General features: G+C 37.8%; 1 protein-coding gene across 1 annotated transcript in view; it reads right to left on the reverse strand.

Moving 5' to 3' along the window:
* The window catches only part of C8A (complement C8 alpha chain), a 64,074-nt gene extending 47,088 nt beyond the window's left edge, over nt 1-16,986 (reverse strand). Inside the window, exons 1-2 of the mRNA XM_004025868.4 lie at nt 16,803-16,986; nt 3,468-3,561 (exon numbers count right to left, since the gene is read on the reverse strand). Coding sequence (XP_004025917.4) covers nt 3,468-3,561; nt 16,803-16,879 — 171 coding nt within the window. The 5' untranslated portion in view covers nt 16,880-16,986. The remainder of the gene's footprint in view (nt 1-3,467; nt 3,562-16,802) is intronic.
* Nucleotides 16,987-18,898: the final 1,912 nt, after the last annotated feature.

An 18,898-nucleotide genomic window follows, 5' to 3' on the forward strand; every position in this document is an offset into this window, starting at 1 on the left:
GTCTGGTACATAGAAATTATTTAATAAATGGTGACTATTGCCATTGTCATCCTTCCTATAGTATCTATACTGGGAATTATGGTGCAAGCCATAAGGTTCATTCCCATTGATTCCCTATTTTCTAGGTTGCTATCAAATAATGAAGATATTTGTGTGGCAGGAAGGTTGGTGCCAATATTCCCTTAGGGACCTCTCCATGCTATTGCCTGTGGTTGGGATCATTAAGACATAATTTTCTTTTCTAACTGGTAGATAATGTTTCCTTCCATAAATGTACATCTTTGTTTGGATGATTTTGAGAAGAAGAAACATGTTAATAAAAAAAACTAGGGTGGTCTTTCACCTAATTAACAGAATTAATTCTTTTAAGGGTTACTTTAAAAACACACGTGTTTTTGAGTCAGTAAGGAAATAATTCTATTCTGATTTAAACTGCAAGTCATTGTCTTGTGCTACCTGCTGTCTAAACTGAAATAAATAAGAAAAATTTAATTTAGGATATATAACAGGTTGAATAATGGCCACACAAAGATAACAAGTCCTAATTTATGGAACCTGTAAACGTTACCTTATTTGGAAAGCCGGCCATTGCAGACATTATTAAAGTTTCTGAGATGAGGATATTACCCTGGATTGTCTGGATAGCACTAAGTGTCATCACAGTGTCTTTGTAAGAAGGCAGAGAGAGATTACAGGCAGATACACAGAGGAGAAGATGCACAGATGAGGCAGCAACGTGACCAAGGAGACAGAGACTGCAGTGATCCAGCCACAAGGTAAGGATTGTCAATGCCACCAAAAGCTGGAAGAGGCAAATATTAGGTTGCTGCAAAAGTAATTGCAGTTTTTGCTGTTACTTGATATGCCAAAACTGCAATTACTTTTGCACCAACCTAGTAACAGAGTCCCTTCTAGCGCCTCTAAGAGGGAGCATGACTCTGCTGATACCTTGATTTCAGACTTCTGGCCTCCAGAACTATAAGAGAATACATTTCTGTTGTTTTAAGCCACCAAGTTTGTGGGAATTTGTTCCAGTGGACTCAAGAAACTAATACAGGATGTCAGAGCAAAATGAGCACGTAGGGATCAGACACATTTAAACAGGAACAGTCTAAGATTCTTCAGCACTTCTCAGAGATGAGAGAGGCAGACTAACAAATTTCAGGCTTTGATGTTGAATGAACTAGGTCAAAACTGTGTGTGTTTCTGCCACTTACTAGCTATGCAATTTTGAATAACTCATCAGGAACATTCACAGAGCACCTCACTAACTGAGTGGTGGGTCTGGAGGCAGGATGACCATTCGCAAACCCTGCAAGAACTCAGGTGAGAGAAAAGCAGGGATTAATTCAAGGCAATCGGACTGAGAATGAAGAGGAAAGCACAGATAATTATTAAAAAACAGCTGGCATTCCACAAATTAAAACTGTAATGAGATACCACCTTACTCCTGAAAGAATGGCCATAATTAAAAAATCAAAACATAATAGATGTTGACATGGATGTGGTGAAAAGGGAACACTTTTACACTGCTGGTGGCAATATAAACTAGTACAACCATTATGGAAAACAGTGTGGAGATTTCTTAAATAACTAGAAGTAGAACTACCATTCAATCTAGCAATCTCACTACTGGGTATCTACCTAAAGGAAAAAAAAGATCATTATATACAAAAGAGACTGTAATACATGTTTATAGCAGCACAATTCACAATTGCAAAACTATGGAAACAACCCAAATGCCCATCAACCAACGAGTGGATAAAGAAAATGTGGTACATATACACCATGGAATACTACTCAACCATAAAATGGAATGAAATTAATGGCCTTTGCAGCAACTTGGATGGACATGGAGGCCATTATTGTAAGTGAAGTAACTCAGGAATTGAAAACCAAGTATCATATCTTCTCACTTATAAGTGGGAGCTAAGCTATGAGGATGCAAAAGCATAGGAATAATATAATGGACTTTGGGGTCTCGGGTGGAAGGGTGGGGAGGGTGAGGGAATAAAAGACTACACATTGGGTACAGTGTACACTGCTCAGGTGATGGGTGCACCAAAATCTCAGAGATCACCACGAAAGAACTTAACCATGTAACCAAAACCTATGTTTCCCAAAAGCTATTGAAATAAAAATGAAAAAATAAAAGAAGGAAAACATCTGGAATTCCTTAAACATGTATTCTGAGCCAGATGCATGAGAAGGGTTTTGTGTGCATTACTCATGTATTGCTCACAATAATTCTAGAAAGTAGGTACTCTTATACTCCAATTTATACATAATGAAACTGAGGCACAGAGATGATTAAAAATATTCCCAAAGTAACAATGCAGATAAGAGGCAAAGCTGGATCTAAAGTGCAGAACTGAATCTTAACACTTAAACTCGGAGGTAATGTGCTAATAGACAAGGTTCAGGCAGTGAGTGGTATGCCGAGTGGGGAAGGGAGCATCTGATACAGGCATGTGAGTCTGAAGGAAATTTTAAAACAATAATAAAACAGACTAGAAGTAACACCGTGTTTTATTATGTATTTATTTATTTATGAGACAGGGTCTGGCTCTGTAAACTAAGCTGGAGTGCAGTGGCACAATCTAAGCTCACAGCAGCCTCAAACCCCTGGGCGCAAGTGATCCTCCTGCCTCAGCCTCCTGAGTAGCTGGGACTATGGGTGTGCACTGCCATGCCCAGCTAATTTTCTGTGTGTGTGTGTTTTTTGTAGAGACTAAGTCTTGCTATGTTGCCCAGGCTGGTCTTGAACTCCTGGGCTCAAGTAATCCTCCTGCCTCAGCCTCCCGAAGTGCTTGGATTACAGGTGTGAGCCCTCACACCTGGCTGACTATGTTTTATTATTACTGTGAGCCAGGGATTCTGAACAAAGTCAGAATTTTAATACTCGCCTCTGCCTGAGTGGAGGGCTCCCAACATCCCTCTTCCCTTCATATGTCAATGGTACTAGGGATCATTGTGAACTATTCAAAACCATTTAGATAGGCAAAGTAGACACACCTCTCTTCATTGGGTGTGTTGGTCTTTTCAATATATGAAAGTGGAATTCTCAAGAACACACTCTGGGACATCCCTTGGATTATCTCATCTCCTCATGGGCAGCTTTGTATTTTATTTCTAAGCTATTACTTCCTCCAGAAGACCCTCATGAGTGGGCAATAGATTTGCCATGACTCAGAGAGAAACAAACGTGCCCATGTACAGATTGTGACTTTTCTGCCTATGAGCCATAACATACATCTTTTGCAGCCTCACTCAACACTACCTTACAAACAAAATCAGGAGACACGGAAACAAGTTTCACCGTCCATGTATAATGGATTTCAAACAACAATTTCTAGACCCAATTTCTCCCCAGGCCCCTAGACATAGTGGACTGCTTAATCTCCATTTGAATGCCTAATACACATATCAAATATGAAATGCCCCCAAACCGGTTGTAAGTGTCTCACCTTTTTGTCCTGGCACGGAAAGCAATCTGTCCACTCTGACCAGTTGCTCAGCTGGCAGGTAACTGCTGTGGGTGTAGCTGCCCGTCTTACTCTCCTAAAGAAAGGGAAGATCCATGCATCAATTTTGAGATGCAAAATTTAAGCAAATGAGAAAGCTGTGCACATTTTCCTTCCAGTAAAACATGGTTTGGAAGAAATGAGGAATGAACATTTATTGTACTCCTACTTTATGTAGAAATGTCAACAGAAATGAGAGAGTGTATGGTGCTAGAGGGTTTATATAAATTATCCCTTTAATACTGTATCAGTCCCCCATGCATCAAATTATTATAATTTTAGAGAGAAGAATATTAAAGAGGGCTAACAACTTTTGAAGAGCCAAAGTAGCGGAAAGCTCAGTGGTTAAGAATGTGGAGTCTGGGGTAAGAGGATTGGGTTTGAATCTTAACCACTTGCTGACTTTGAAAACTTGAGTAAATTACTTAATATCTCTGAACTACAGCTTTCCCATCTATAAAACTACATTAAAAAACATTACCTAAAAGGGTTATTGAAAGTGTATTGAAATGCTTATGAAAGGTTTACTACAAGATGATTTTCATTATTACATGCTGGGACATTATGTGGATTATCTCATTTAATCCCTATAACAATCCTTGGAGATAAATATTATTAGATCTATTTTATGTACAGTGTAAGAAAGCTGGGATTCCTAAAAGCTGAGTAGCCCTGAAGTCATAACCCAGGAATGACAGGGGCAAAATTGGAACTAGTTGGTTTGATGGCAAAACCCATTTCCTGCTCCTCATCATGCTACTGCCTGATTTTATGAATCAGCCAACAGACATGAGAGAGCATATCTCCAAGCCCACGATCCTTCTCTTACCCTATACTTCCCCCTCACCAATTAAAAAGCCTACTCAGGGAAAGAGAGACAAGCCGCAAGTTTGCCTGGCTTCCACATTAGCTTCTTCCCATAGCACCACTGCTACAACTTCAAAGCCAGATCGGCCCACTGGGAAAGTGGGAACACTGTTAACACTAGAATTACCACAGCCTCTGAGAGCCAGGCAGCCACTGCTGTGATGAATGGCATGATTATAACCCTAGTGTAGGAACAGAAAGTGTTTCAAATCTCATGCTAATGATGTAATGAATTTGATGAATAATGACACCTAAGTTGAAACTCGGCACAAGGAGCCATGGAATAGTTTAGAAAATTTTGTCTATCTTTAACTCTGGTTCTCAAACTTTTGGTCTTAGTATACCCTTACATTTCAGCAAATTACTAAAGACTCCAAAGAGCTGGTAAGTGGGCTAGATCTACCAATATTCACAGAATTCAAAATTAAAACTGAGAAATTTAAAAAATATTTATTAATTTATTTAAAATTACAATAACAAACCTATTACATGTTACCATAAATGTACATTTTTGCAAATCCCTTTAACGTCTGGTTTAGTAGAAAATAGCTAGAATCTTATTTCTGCTTCTTCATCCAATCTGTTGCTATATATTGATTTGGTTGAAATCTGTGAAGAAAACTCAGCCTCACGTGGTTATGTAGTTGAAAAGGGGAGGAGTGTTTTAACAGCCTTTTCCAATAACTGTGGATGTTCTCCTTTGTTATTACATGAAAACTTGACAAGTGGCGATTTCTTTTTTTTTTTTAATTATACTTTAAGTTTTAGGGTACATGTGCACATTGTGCAGGTTAGTTACATATGTATACATGTGCCATGCTGGTGCGCTGCACCCACTAACTCGTCATCTAGCATTAGGTATATCTCCCAATGCTATCCCTCCCCCCTCCCCCCACCCCACCACAGTCCCCAGAGTGTGATGTTCCCCTTCCTGTGTCCATGTGATCTCATTGTTCAATTCCCACCTATGAGTGAGAATATGCGGTGTTTGGTTTTTTGTTCTTGCGATAGTTTACTGAGAATGATGGTTTCCAGTTTCATCCATGTCCCTACAAAGGACATGAACTCATCATTTTTTATGGCTGCATAGTATTCCATGGTGTATATGTGCCACATTTTCTTAATCCAGTCTATCATTGTTGGACATTTGGGTTGGTTCCAAGTCTTTGCTATTGTGAATAATGCCGCAATAAACATACATGTGCATGTGTCTTTATAGCAGCATGATTTATAGTCCTTTGGGTATATACCCAGTAATGGGATGGCTGGGTCAAATGGTATTTCTAGTTCTAGATCCCTGAGGAATCGGACAAGTGGCAATTTCTTACATGTTAGTGGCATGTGGAACCTGAAAGCATATAAGTGAGTTTTTTGTTCTCTGTCACATTAAAACCCATTGGTCTTTATACTTTGAATGGATCTTGTGCCCATATACAATTTTTACAACATCAGGCATTTGAAATTTGGAAAATAATGGTTCACTGAGTATGTGCCTTACAAATATTAATGCATTTCACTATATAATATCTAAACATCAAACCTGTTAATATCACCAGTGATCTCGTCAAGTTCATGGTAGTGGATATGTTTCCCCAAATTTTAATTTTCTCATAGAAGCTCAAATCTTGTCATTAGTAACAAGTAATGTTATTTGTTTTCCTTGAAATGATAGGGTCTCTGCATTTTTTTATACAATGCATGCCAAATATCTAAGCCCAAATAACCATAGTTTGGTAGTTTTTTCATCAAGAAAAAATGGTGTTCCAGGAAAAAAAGTGGTCTTACTGACTGATGTTTATGTCCCCCCAATATTTATATGTTGAAACCTAATCCCCAATCTGATGGTATTAGGAAGTGGGCTTTTGGGAGGTGACTAAGTCACGAGGGTGAAGCCCTCATGAATGGAATTAGTGCCCTCATTAAAGAGATCACAGGGACCTCCCACATCCCTTCCACCACGTGAGGACACAGCTAGAAGACAATCACCTGTTAACCGAAGAAGTAGGCCCTCACCAGACACTGAATCTGCCAGTGCCTTGATCTTGGACTTCCCAGTCTCCAGAACTGTGAAGAATAAATGCTTGCTGCTTAAACCATCCAGTCTATGGTAATTTGTTATAGTAGTCCAAGTAGTAAGACAAGTGGCTACCTTAACTTACAGTTCAAATAATTGCTTTTCCTCAAGACAACCATCATACTCAGCGTATACTCAATGATTTCTTTATGCGTTCTTCCCATTTTGTTACATAGAATATTTAACTCCCATCTATTCAAGGATTGAGGTTTAATTAAATTAACAATTCTTACTGTTTCTAGAAGGACTTTCTTAAATAAAACTTAAAACTTAGGAGTTTTCTTTGTTTGTTTGTTTTTTCCTATGAGATTAGTGCCACTGCCTTGATTTTGACCAAGGCCCTAGCAGTTTTATCCATTGGTGCCTCTGTACCATCAGTGAGACTGTAAACACAGTAAAAGGGGAAAATAATGTCTTACCATTATTATGAGAACTGTTTCAAAACTACAGATCCCCTGAGAAGATTGTGGGGACTTTCTGGGGTCTAAAGAACACACTTTGAGAAACTCTAATTTGTAACATGGTGCTAGCAGGCACAAGCCCTCCCATCCCTTCAAAGAAAACTTCATTGCCCAGCTCACAATCCTCCCCCTACATCAATTCCTGTCATCATGTTGGGGGACTCATCATCCTTATAAACGAGTCATCCAACTCTCTGGTTGCTCGGTTGCTCCTTTTCCTCATCTGTAATTATCTTCTCTTCTGAACCTTCTCACTCTCTAAAACAACTCGTCCTCCAAGTCATTCATTCATGAATCACCTGTGAATAGTTACTTGGGGCCTCCATAGCCTCTTGTTCTTAAGCGTATAGAAATCTTATATGCTTAAGGGGATTCCCACTGCACTTTTTCTTGAACCTCATTGGGATCTCCATTATCTCGACATCTAAGCTTCCTCCCTTTCAATAAGACCCCCTCTTCTCTTTATTTACCTCTATAACCAGTTTTGATTCCATGATTCATCACTTTACAATCTTACCTATATTCTAAACACCTAGACCCCACTGTTTCCTCAATCACACCTAACTGTAAATCCCAACCCTGAATGAATCCAATTATCTACCTCTTTACTTTGGTTAATTCCTATGTATCTTTCATTCTCATCATAAACATCAATTCCTTAGGGAAATATTTCCTGATATCCAGACTGGTTGAAAACCTCCTTCATATGATTTGGTCAATCTCTGAACATTTTCTCAATACTTAATTATCAAACTTGTAATATTTGTATGATTTATTTCTTCTCTACCAGATTCTAGGCTCTATGAATGCAGATACTGTCTATATTTGCTACAGAGTTCCCAGCACCTATCATGGGCCAGACCCATGGAAAGTGCTCAGTAAATATTTACAAAAGGAAAAAAGGAAGGGAAAGAGGGAGGGAAAAAAGGAAGGAAGAAAGGAAGGAAGGAAGGAAGGAAGGAAGGGAGAGAAGGAGGGAGGGAGGGAGAGAGGGCAGGAGGGAAGGGAGTGAGAGAGGGAGGGAAGGGAAATAATAAAACCAATTTCTGGGATATAGACAGTGACATTGTTGAGATATTTATTTGAACCTGATCCTTATGATCTAAATTAAATTAGATCCTGGTATCTCGACATTCAAACGGCTCAGGGTTGGTTACACACGTATTTTTCTAATAGACTGTTCCAATAATAAAAGTTTGAAGTGGGGGAACATGGCAAATTGGAAGGAGAGAGAGAAGGTATAGGGAGAAGGTTTGAGAACAGAAAAGGACTCCAGCATTATTTCTGCATCTCACTACACAATTGTCAAGATAATGTCATTGTAAGCCCATAGAGACTGCATTATGTGTCAAACCGGAGGGAAACAGTACTAATGGATGGAAGCAAAAGCCTAGACAGGGAGCAGTTGGTGTATTGCTGTAGTTTTAAAAGCCTTGTGACATGAAGTCTAGACAGAGGCATACATGCTAATGCTATCACGGAGGCCAGAGTACAGAAAGTACACCAGGACCATTCATTAAAGTCATTACAGGGCTCCAACCTTTTAGCCAATACCAATGTGACCAACATTTTATTATTCCAATAAATTTTTCAATGTGGTTCATTTTTTGATGATTATAAAAGTAATACAGCCTCATTACAGAGAACATAGGAAAGATTATAAATGAAAAGAATTGCCCCAAATTTTACTATCATTAATATTTAGTTATATTTTCTTCTGTTTATTTTCATAACATATTGAGATCATACTGAGTATTACATTTTATATCCTGATTCTTCCACTTAATAATAGAGCAGAAACATAAACTATTTATTGTAATACACATTGTTCCACTCCCCTTATATTAAATAATTAGATTATTGAGTCCCCAGTTTTTCTGTATTCAAGTTATATATCGAAGATATATCCTGTAGAGTGGGATGACTGCATTGAAGGGATTTTAGAGCTTATGGCACATATTGCCAAATGGCTTTCCAAAAGAACTGTATAAATTTTTTAATTACTTAAAGAGCCATTCATAATTCCATGGCCTAATAAATCTTGGAAAATATTTTTAAGGCATCTCTCAGCTGGCGAAAATCTACTCAGTCAGTAAGACATTTAATACGGAGCATAGGGACTCAGGAGTCTTTGCTTCTAATCTTCAGTTTGCCTCTCATCTGCTGGGCTACTATGAGCAAGCTGCTTTAACTGACTTTTAGTTTTTTAATCTGTAGAATGAGCACTAGTCTATATGGTGCTATTGCAGAGTTTCTCAAAATGTACCCTGCAGAGTACCAGTTCCTGAGATATGCACTGGGGTCGGGGAGGAAGAGGAGAAAAGTTCCATGGTCAAATACATTTGGATGAACTGCATACACCATATCGTTCTTGGAGATTCAAAATACCCAATAACATATTAAAGGTTCAGAGAGTTTCTGCATTTTAATTTGCATAACCTGGCATTTCCCAAATTTTGTGAGGAAACACAGGCTATTTCTTTTCGTATGCATCATCTGTAAGACTATGTAACGCAGTTGAAACACCGATGTAAAAGAAAGAGGTTTAGAGTCCAGCAAATATGCATTTGAATCTGATTTCTGCTACTTATTGAACTTCAATTTTCTTATAGCTATAAAACAGGGAAAATCGTTTGCAAGACTATTTTGAATATGGGGTGAGATCATGTATGTAAACTCTCGAGCACAAGCCTGGCATACATGTTAGCATCACTCTAACCTTGTCAACGTCACACATGCTCATCGAACCACCCCATCTTCATCAAAAATATATTGAATGTACTCGGATAGGGCTGTGGACAAGTGAGATGCTTCCCATCTGCCTTTTAAAATAGGGCAGCATATTGGGCAAAGAGTCTAAAACTAGAGTTGAATAAGCAATGTGCAAGTCAAATACTTGACCCAGAATGTGGCCTCTTCAGCAATTTAGAAAAGAAAATAATTAATTAGCTACCAATCCTAGGCTAGAAGGTCAGAAATTCTAACCCTGATGATTACCAGGGGGTTATCCCAATAAATTGGCTCAGCTTGTATTAAAATCTGATAATCACTAATTATATAATCTTAAGCCAGTCCCATCCAGTTACATGGAGATTCCATCATACAATAGAGGTATTTTAGATTTAACTTTGAAAGTGCTCAGTCTTCAGCAACCTCCATGTTGCTAAGTCCAGTGGAAAGTTGTCTAGTTTTGTTTTACTTGCGCTCTGCTATGGCTTATTTGTCCCCACTCATGTTGATTGCATGAGTGTAATAAGTAGGGGGAGAAAAACAAACTCATGTTGAAACTTGATTCCCGATGCGGCAGTGTTTGGCGTGGTGGGAGGTGTTTGGGTCATGGGGCAGATCCCTCAGGAAAGGCTTAGTGCTGCTCTTGTGGTAGTGAGTGGGTTCTCCTGGCTAGACAGACTCATTCTCACTGGTCCCATGGAAATGAGTTGTTGTAAAGCAAGGTTCCTCCTCCTGTTTGGTCCCTCTTCGAATGTGCCCACTTCCTTTTTTACCTTCTCTGCCATGTTTTGAAGCAGCACGAAAGTACTCACCAGGATGTTCCTAATTTATTTTCTTTAAACTTAAAGTATATAAAATATTTGCATACATTTTCTAGAATAGAAGCTTCATGAGAGCTGAGAGCAAGCACTTTGTCTTTCTCATTTATATCCCCAGGGCCCAGAACAGTACCTGGCATATAATAGGTGCTCAATAAAACACAATAAGCATGTATATGTCAATTTAATAAAAAAGCTCTCACCAGAAGCCAAGCAGATGCTGGCATCATGCTTCTTGTACAACTTGCACAACCATGAGCCAAATAGACTCCTTTCCTTTATAAACTACACAGCTTCAGGTATTCCTTTATAACAACACAAAACTGACTAAGACGCAGTCTGTGAACCACTTTTTTCTTCATGAGAACTTTCATCTCTTGGACTTCTTCAGCACAATTCCTCCTCACTCTCTTCCTACCTCTGGCCAGTTCTCCAAAAACTGGAATTCCTCAAAGTGCAGTCCGGTCTTTCTTCTTTTTCTCTTTCTGCTTTTTTCACCCTTAAGAAGGTAAGATCCACATCCTTGGCTTCATACACCATCTGTGCAAATGTTCCTACATTTAGACCTTCAACCTAGACTAGTCCTCTGTAGTTCTGTTTTGTTTATCCAACTTCTCCATTTGATATGTCTATCAAATGCCTCTTAGACATGGCAAACTTAATGGTTCCACATGTAAACTCTTCATTTTCTCTTTTAAGCAGCTCCTTGTTATGCCTTCCTGTGGGCCAAGACCTTCTTCTACTTTACCTTTCTCCAATCCATTCTCTGCACAGCAAGCAAGAAAATTTTTTCAAATGAGAAATCAGATAACATCCTTCCTTTATAAGACTCTCAGTGATTTTTGTTTTTGTGTTTCTGTGTGTTTTACTACCCATAGACTCAATTCCAAATTTCTCATTGTGGTGCCTAAGGTTCTTTGGGATCTGGCCTCTGTCCAATTTTGTGACATCTTCTTAAGGCACATTTCTCTGCTTTCATGTTGCTCCCATCCTTCAGTTCTCAAACATGACAAGCCACTTCCAACCACAGAGTCTTAGCACAGGTGATCCCTCCGCTTTACCCTGCTCTTCACCTGGCTTCTCACTACCGCCCTTCACATCTCAATTTAAATGCCACCTTTACAGAAAATTCCCTCAATCAGCCTGTCTTTAGATTGCTCTGATATCCTCTAACAAAGGGCCCCATTTATTTCCTTCACAGTATTTATCACAATGTAAAAAAAAATTTTTTTCTTTGGAGATAGAGTCTTGCTCTGCTGCTCAGACTGGAGCGCAGTGGCACGATCTCGGCTCCCTGCAGCCTCCGGCTCCCAGGTTCAAGCAATTCTCGTGCCTCAGTCTCCCGAGTAGCTGGGACTACAGGCATGTGCCACCATGCCCAGCTAATTTTTTGTATTTTTAGTAGAGACAGAGTTTCACCATGTTGGTCAGGATGGTCTCGAACCCCTGAGCTCAAGTGATCCACCTGCCTCGTCCTCCCAAAGTGCTAGGATTACAGGTGTGAGCCACCGCACCCACAATTTTTAAGATAATTTTTTGTTTATATATTTATTGACTAACTCCATCGCTACACTGTAAATCCTATGAGTGTTGAAACATTATCTGTTCAGTTTATTACCTAACACCTAGCATACATGTAATATTTATTTATTGAATGAATGAATAAATAAATCCAAAAAAGTATCCACTGTGTGCTAGATGCACATAGAATTCCATACAGAACTTTAAGTTCCAAGCATGTACTGGGCTCTCCTGCAGTATTTGCATAATGCTATTTCCTCCACAGAATGCTAATCATATCTCATTCATCTGGCCAAACCTTTCCACTTCAGTTCATTCTCTCCAGATAACTTTCTTTAGCCTGCCTGTCCTATGCTAACATAGTGCCATATACATGGATCTTCTAACACTTTATTCCTACTCCTAGACTGCAAGCTCTGGAAGACAGAGATTATGACTGTATTGCTCACCATTGTACCCCAGTGCTTAGCACAGTACCTTGAATATATTACCTCATATAATCTTAAGTTATTTCATTAAAATTTCACAAGAACCCTGTGGGGGTAGGAAGTACTATTCCCATTTTATAGATGAGTAAAACAGATTCATAAGAAGTTGAAATAACTTGCTTAAGGTTATGTAGGTAGAAAGTGGCAAGGCCAGAATTCAAACCAACAAAGACTCCAAAGCCTATGCATTTTTTAAGCATTCTGAGATGTATTCTGAAGGATTTCTGACAAAAGAGAAATAGGGTAATAAAAATAATTTTCTAAAGGCTTACCATGTACCAGGTTCTAAGTACTTTATATAAACTTACTAAAGTCCTGACAAGAACTCTAAGAAATATGTATTATCTCCATTTCATAGATGAAACAAAAAATGAAGCTTAGGAAGTTTAAGCAACTGGCCCAACTTCCATAGCCACTACCTGGTGATGCCAGGACTTAATCCCAGATCGATTATACTTCATAGCCCAGACCCAATGCCACCTGAAGTATTGCTAAAGATTAGTTACCCTGAATAAAAGTTTCCATATTACATGATTCACTTTTGAGTCACATCCACTACTCCAATTGTTTTCATTAATTAAAAATTCATGTTTCCTGAATACATATCAATTTTCAGTCTTCTGGACTACTATTAAAAATATTCACATGGCCTTGGCCCAAGATGCTTTGGTAAACATACTCTGATGTCCATAAAAGCAATAAAATAAAAAGGGACATCATGATTGAAACTTCTTTAGGGTCAACTGCCTATAGGCCTACTTAGCAAAAAGAAAAACTTTAGATGCTTAGATAGTTGTCCTCTATGTTTGGGGTCCTCATTCACATTTGTTTAATTCCCCTAAGGAATTCTGCTTTTCATCAATGGAAATGTTGGGTTGAAAATTTTGGCCTTCAATTGATGGATAGTAAAAACAACACTCTTAGAAGAATGTAATAAGGGTTAAATTGGCCAGTATTCATAAATGCCTATCTGAGTTATCTCGTTATTGAATACTCCCCTTCTCTCTCTAAGGTTCAGTTTCTTGCTCTGCAACATGAGTGGATTAAGCTAGATACTAAATCCTTCCTAATTCTAAAGACCAACAAAACAGAAATAATGGAATTAGCATACAAGAACATTAAAAGTGTTATTGTAAATATGCTCCAATATTTGAGGAGAATTAAGAAGATAATGAGAAGGGTAGTAGAAGATATTAAAAGGTACCAAATGAGACATTTAAAGCTGAAAATTATATTAACCAAAATTTAAAATTCACTGGACAGGCTTAACAGCAGATTAAACATTGCAGAACAAAAAATTAATAAATATAGTTATAGAAACCAAAATGAAACAGAAAATAAACTGCCAACAACAAAATAAGAAAGAGCATCACTGACCTGTGGGACTTTATCAAGCAGGCTAGCATCTCTGTAATTGGACTATAAGAAAGACAGATGAGAGTATATGGGGCAGAAAACATATATGAATGAATCATGGCAAAAATTTTCAAATTTGATGAAAACTATAACCCACAGAACCATACTACCTTGGAATTAGAAAAATATAAATCTAAAAGATGGCCCAAAAAAAGAAAAAAATAGAAACAAGGAAGACATGGGACACATAGAAAACAAATAGTAAAATGGTGAACTCAAACCCAAGCATATCAATAATCATATTTGATGTAAGTGGTCTAATTACTATAATCAAAAGACAGAGGTTGTTAGACTAGCTAAAGCAAGCCTCATCTATGTATGTTCACATGAATTATATTTTTAAATATAGTCATATAAGTTAAAATAAAATAATAGAAAAATATTTGCCATGCACACACAGATCATAAGAAAGCAAGCATAACTATATGTATTAATAATAAACAAAATAGGTTGCAGAACAAGGACCATTGCCAGGGATAATGGAAGCCTTTCATGATAATAAGGGGGTAAATTATCAAGCAGTCAGAATAACTCTAGATGTGTGTGTGTGTGTGTGTGTGTGTGTGTGTGTGTGTGTATTTAATAACAGAGCTTTAAAATACATGGAGCAAAAACTGATAGAACTGTAAGTAGGCAAATCCACAAATACAGTTGGAGATTGCAACATTCTTTTCTCAGTAATCAATAGAACAAGATGAAAACTTGAGTGACATTAACAACCAACTTGACTTAATTGACTTGGAACTACACTGAACAACAGAATAATGCACTTTTTTGAGCATATGGAATATTCACTAAGGTTGATCACACTCTTAGTAAAAAACAAATCCCAATACATTAAAAGAACTGCAATTAAAACTTCTAAGCAAATTAGAAACTTGAAATTAAAAACTTCTAAGCGACACACATAATGAAAGGTGTTATTTGTATAAAATATGTAATAGAGACCCACAGATTTTGAGGCTGAAGAGTATAACTTCCTTCCATCACCATTGTTTTAAAATGTTTTTCTCAAATAACACATTTTTAAGATTTTATAATAAGCAACTGTTAAACATGAACTTATAAAATAAATTTGTATAAAATATGTAATAGAGATCCACTGATTTTTTAGGCTGAAGATTATAACTTCCTTCCATCACCATTGTTTTAAAATGTTTTTCTCAACAAAGTTTTAAGATTTTATAATAAGCAAATGTTAAACATGAACTTATAAAATAAATGTGTACCATTAAAATGTAAAACTATATAATATGTTTTCAATGTTAGGGTTCATGTGAAATTTTATTTTGCAGGGAAAAAGAGTGCTATTACTTAAAAATAAAGTTTAAAATCTCTGACTGATCAGAAAGATCCATGCCAATTAGCATATTATAAATTTGTTTTGTCTGATTATTGTCAACCATCAAGGGAATGGAAATACCAAAAAATAACAATAACAATCACACAGCAGCACTGGTGACAGCTTTCACTGAATGATTACTAGGTAATAGGTAAGAGGTATTGATCTAAGTACTTTCATGCATTTAATTTTTGTTCTTACTTTCCTCCCATTTTACAGGTAAGGAAAATGAAGCTTGGAAAAATTAAATAACTTGCCTGAGATCAGACAGCTAGTGAATGTCAGTGCCAGAATTTGAACCTAATAAAATCATTTCACCATGTAGTTTTTCACTTTCAAAGTCACTGTCAGACACACTGGCATTAGATACAAAGACCTCATGATTTCCTTCTTCAGCACTTTGTAAAGTATTTAATTGGTTCCATTTTGCCTTGACTTGAAATTTGCCCCTTCACTGGTCTGTCTTGTTTGATAAGTTCATCAAACATCAAGACTCTTTGTTCATTTTCAAAAAGGATTACAATGATAAGCTTTTATAATTAAGAATATCTCGGCGGAGATTTCCTTTACCACAGTTCTCTTGCCTTTATCTTCTAATTATTAGAGATGAATTTTCTGATTTCAAAATTGTATTTCCTTTAAATACAAGTTACAAATTAACTGCTTTTAAAAATGCTTTCCTCCCTTCTGAACTGTTACTTAAAGGAATTCTCACTTGCTCTAGCATTTAAAAGCACTAATGATTCAAAATTGCATCATCTATCAAGAATTAGAATTAAATAATTCTATTTAAAATCTTTAATATTTGGGAGACAGGGATTGCTTTAAAGCTATCCTGAAGGTGAAATAAAGGACTGCTTAGGCTCCACAAAATACTTACTATTAAGATACAAAAAAAAAAACCCTATGAAGCAAGCTTGGAAATCTCAAGAAAATAGAATGGGTAAAATGCAATGTACATATGAAACTATATCACCTCCCTCTATTATCCCATAGCAAAAGATAAAGTCATTTTTAGAATCAAATGACCCAGCATCTCTATAGTCCTTTGCCTTCCCCACAGTGATTTTGAACACATTATCTAATTTTATCCTCCCCCAAAACTATGAGACAGCACTCTTATAATGCTCTCTTACAGATAAGAAAGCAGGGGTTAAGTTAACTGTTCAGCACCACTCAGGAGAACTATCATTTATTAAGTGTCTACTATAAGCTGAGTACATTTTATATTCAGGATCTTATTTTATCTACATTAACTCTTATAGAAGAGGTATTATTATTCTCATTTTACAGCTAGGGAAACTAAGGATCAAACCGATGAAATGATTTACCCTGAATTATTCAGCTTCTAAGCATTAGAGCTGTGATTTACACATAGACCAATTTGACTCCAAGTGCACGGTCTTTTCACTGTCCCATCCTCCTCCACAGGAGTAGTAATAACATGAAAAGAGGTTATTTTCCATTCTAACACAGCCTCTGCTGCAAACATAAAAGTGTCTTAGTTCCCCAGCAGGTGATTCCTATGTGCAAGTTTTGCAGAGACATATGGCCCACTTACTGGTTCACCTTCTCCTGTGCAGTTACCCCAGGCTGACAAGTCATCAAAGACAAGATGAAGAAAACAACAGCAAACATCTCAGCCAGAAGCCACCGCGCTATATTACCTTGAAGGAATAAAGCTATCTATTCAGGAAATTGGAGTAAAAGATGTCTACAGGCTGGGACCTGTAAGATCTATCTGATGTTGGAAACTCACCCAGATACACATAGATTTGCACAGAACTCACTTGATTCTCTTTCAAATATGGTTAAATAGTAACCAGGGTATTGATTACCTAAATACTCTAAAAATGTTCCAGACACCAAAGGCACTGCCCTTTAGACCTTTTGAAAAACAATATCCATGTGGTTAAGGAAAGGAAGATATTTAACTAATACCAGCTTAGCGAAGAGGTCTTATTTTCAAAAGGAGGCAAAAACCAAACCAAGATGCAGTTCTAGAATTCCTGGTCTTTTTCAGTGTCTCTTGGTACTTCTGAGGTCAGATCAATCTATTTTGCAAGACTGAAACAAGGCTAATATTGGTATGTCAACTCAGACATAAAGCACTCAGAAAAATGTAGGAAATGCTAACCATTACATGAAGATTCTACTGTACGTTGCCAAACATCTAAATCCTGAAATACACGTGTAATTCAATGGACTTTCCACTTTTCATACAGACATTGGACATCATTGAGATCCAGCGTATCTGTTTATTGAGGGGGCCAGATGTCTTAAATAGACATCTCCAGAAGCACTCTCTAGAATTATAATGTCAATAAAACCACACATCTGGACTAATGGTGCCATACCTGCATAAAATCTCTTACTCTTCAAGACATAAATTAAATTAAATTAATAGAGATGGATGGATAGATAGGTAGGTAAATACATAGATGATGGATAGATACACAGACAATAATTTAATGGCTACTATGTGGCAGGCATTTCATATGTCTTATTTAATTTTCATAGCAGGGATATGAGATGGAAATTATTAATTCCATTTAGATGGAATTAATGAAGATGAAGAAATGGAGGCCCAGAGAAAGTAACTAACTTGCCCAAGGTTGTATAGCTGTCTCAATATCCTTGGGAATATTTAGATTCTCTCGTTAGCAGGACTGTCCAGTAGTATCATTACTGATCTCAAAGTTAGGAGAAATTTTAATGAATGACTTGTATGCTTAAGAAAATATGTTTCTGATTTAAATGCGGAGATTTTTTTAAAGGCACCAAATTGTTATCATCTCCCTTTTCTCAGAGATTTTGGTAAACTTGACAGAAGTAAATGTGGACTCTGGGTCCTGGGAAGTCCCCGGAGCCTGTGATTTCTGTGTCTCTCTTTCTCCTACCTCTTTTCATTTTGACTCCTTGGTCCTCTTGGCCTCGGTTCTACCCTACTTTGAAAACCACACTTTCTGTGTGCTCCACAATATTCCAGCGTGACTGGCATTTCATTATGCTTTCACTGAAGATGTGGAGGACAATGGAGGGTATTCTATCTGGACACCCTGGGGCCAGTTCAGGATGGCACATCTGGAGGCCACCTCTTTCTACCAACTTCCATCCTTTCTCATCCGTAGTCAAAGTTCCTGACACAGATCCACAGAGCCCCCTGGGAAGTGTAGCTCAGGTTCCCCCACTCCTCCCACAGCTTTTCTCATGAGGAGACAACCTCCCCTACAACAGTGTCCTCCACTGGGGGTGATTTTGCCCTCAGGGGATATTTGGCAATGTTCAGAGATATTTATGTTATCACAACTTGGGGAGTTGTGCTACTGGCACCTAGTGGGTAAAGGCCAGGGATGCTGCCACACATCCTACAGTGCCCAGGACAAAAAATTGTCCGGCCCAAAATATCAAGAGTACCTAGGCTGGGAAACACTGCCCCACAGAAAAGCTGGTCTGCCTTCCCCTGATCCCTGAAATAAAAGCAATCGGGTCTTCCTTCTTAAAGCAGCTCCTTCTCGAAATGTCTCTGATGCCTTTTCTCCTTACCCAAGCCCTCAATGGCTTTAGGACTCCTCCTTAACCTTTATCACCTCTCCCACCCCACCCCCAACACGGTCCCTTACACCCCACCATATTCCTCTGTAATATTTTCCCGCC

This window comes from Gorilla gorilla, chromosome 1 (assembly GCF_029281585.2).
Source record: "Gorilla gorilla gorilla isolate KB3781 chromosome 1, NHGRI_mGorGor1-v2.1_pri, whole genome shotgun sequence".
NCBI lineage: Eukaryota > Metazoa > Chordata > Mammalia > Primates > Hominidae > Gorilla > Gorilla gorilla.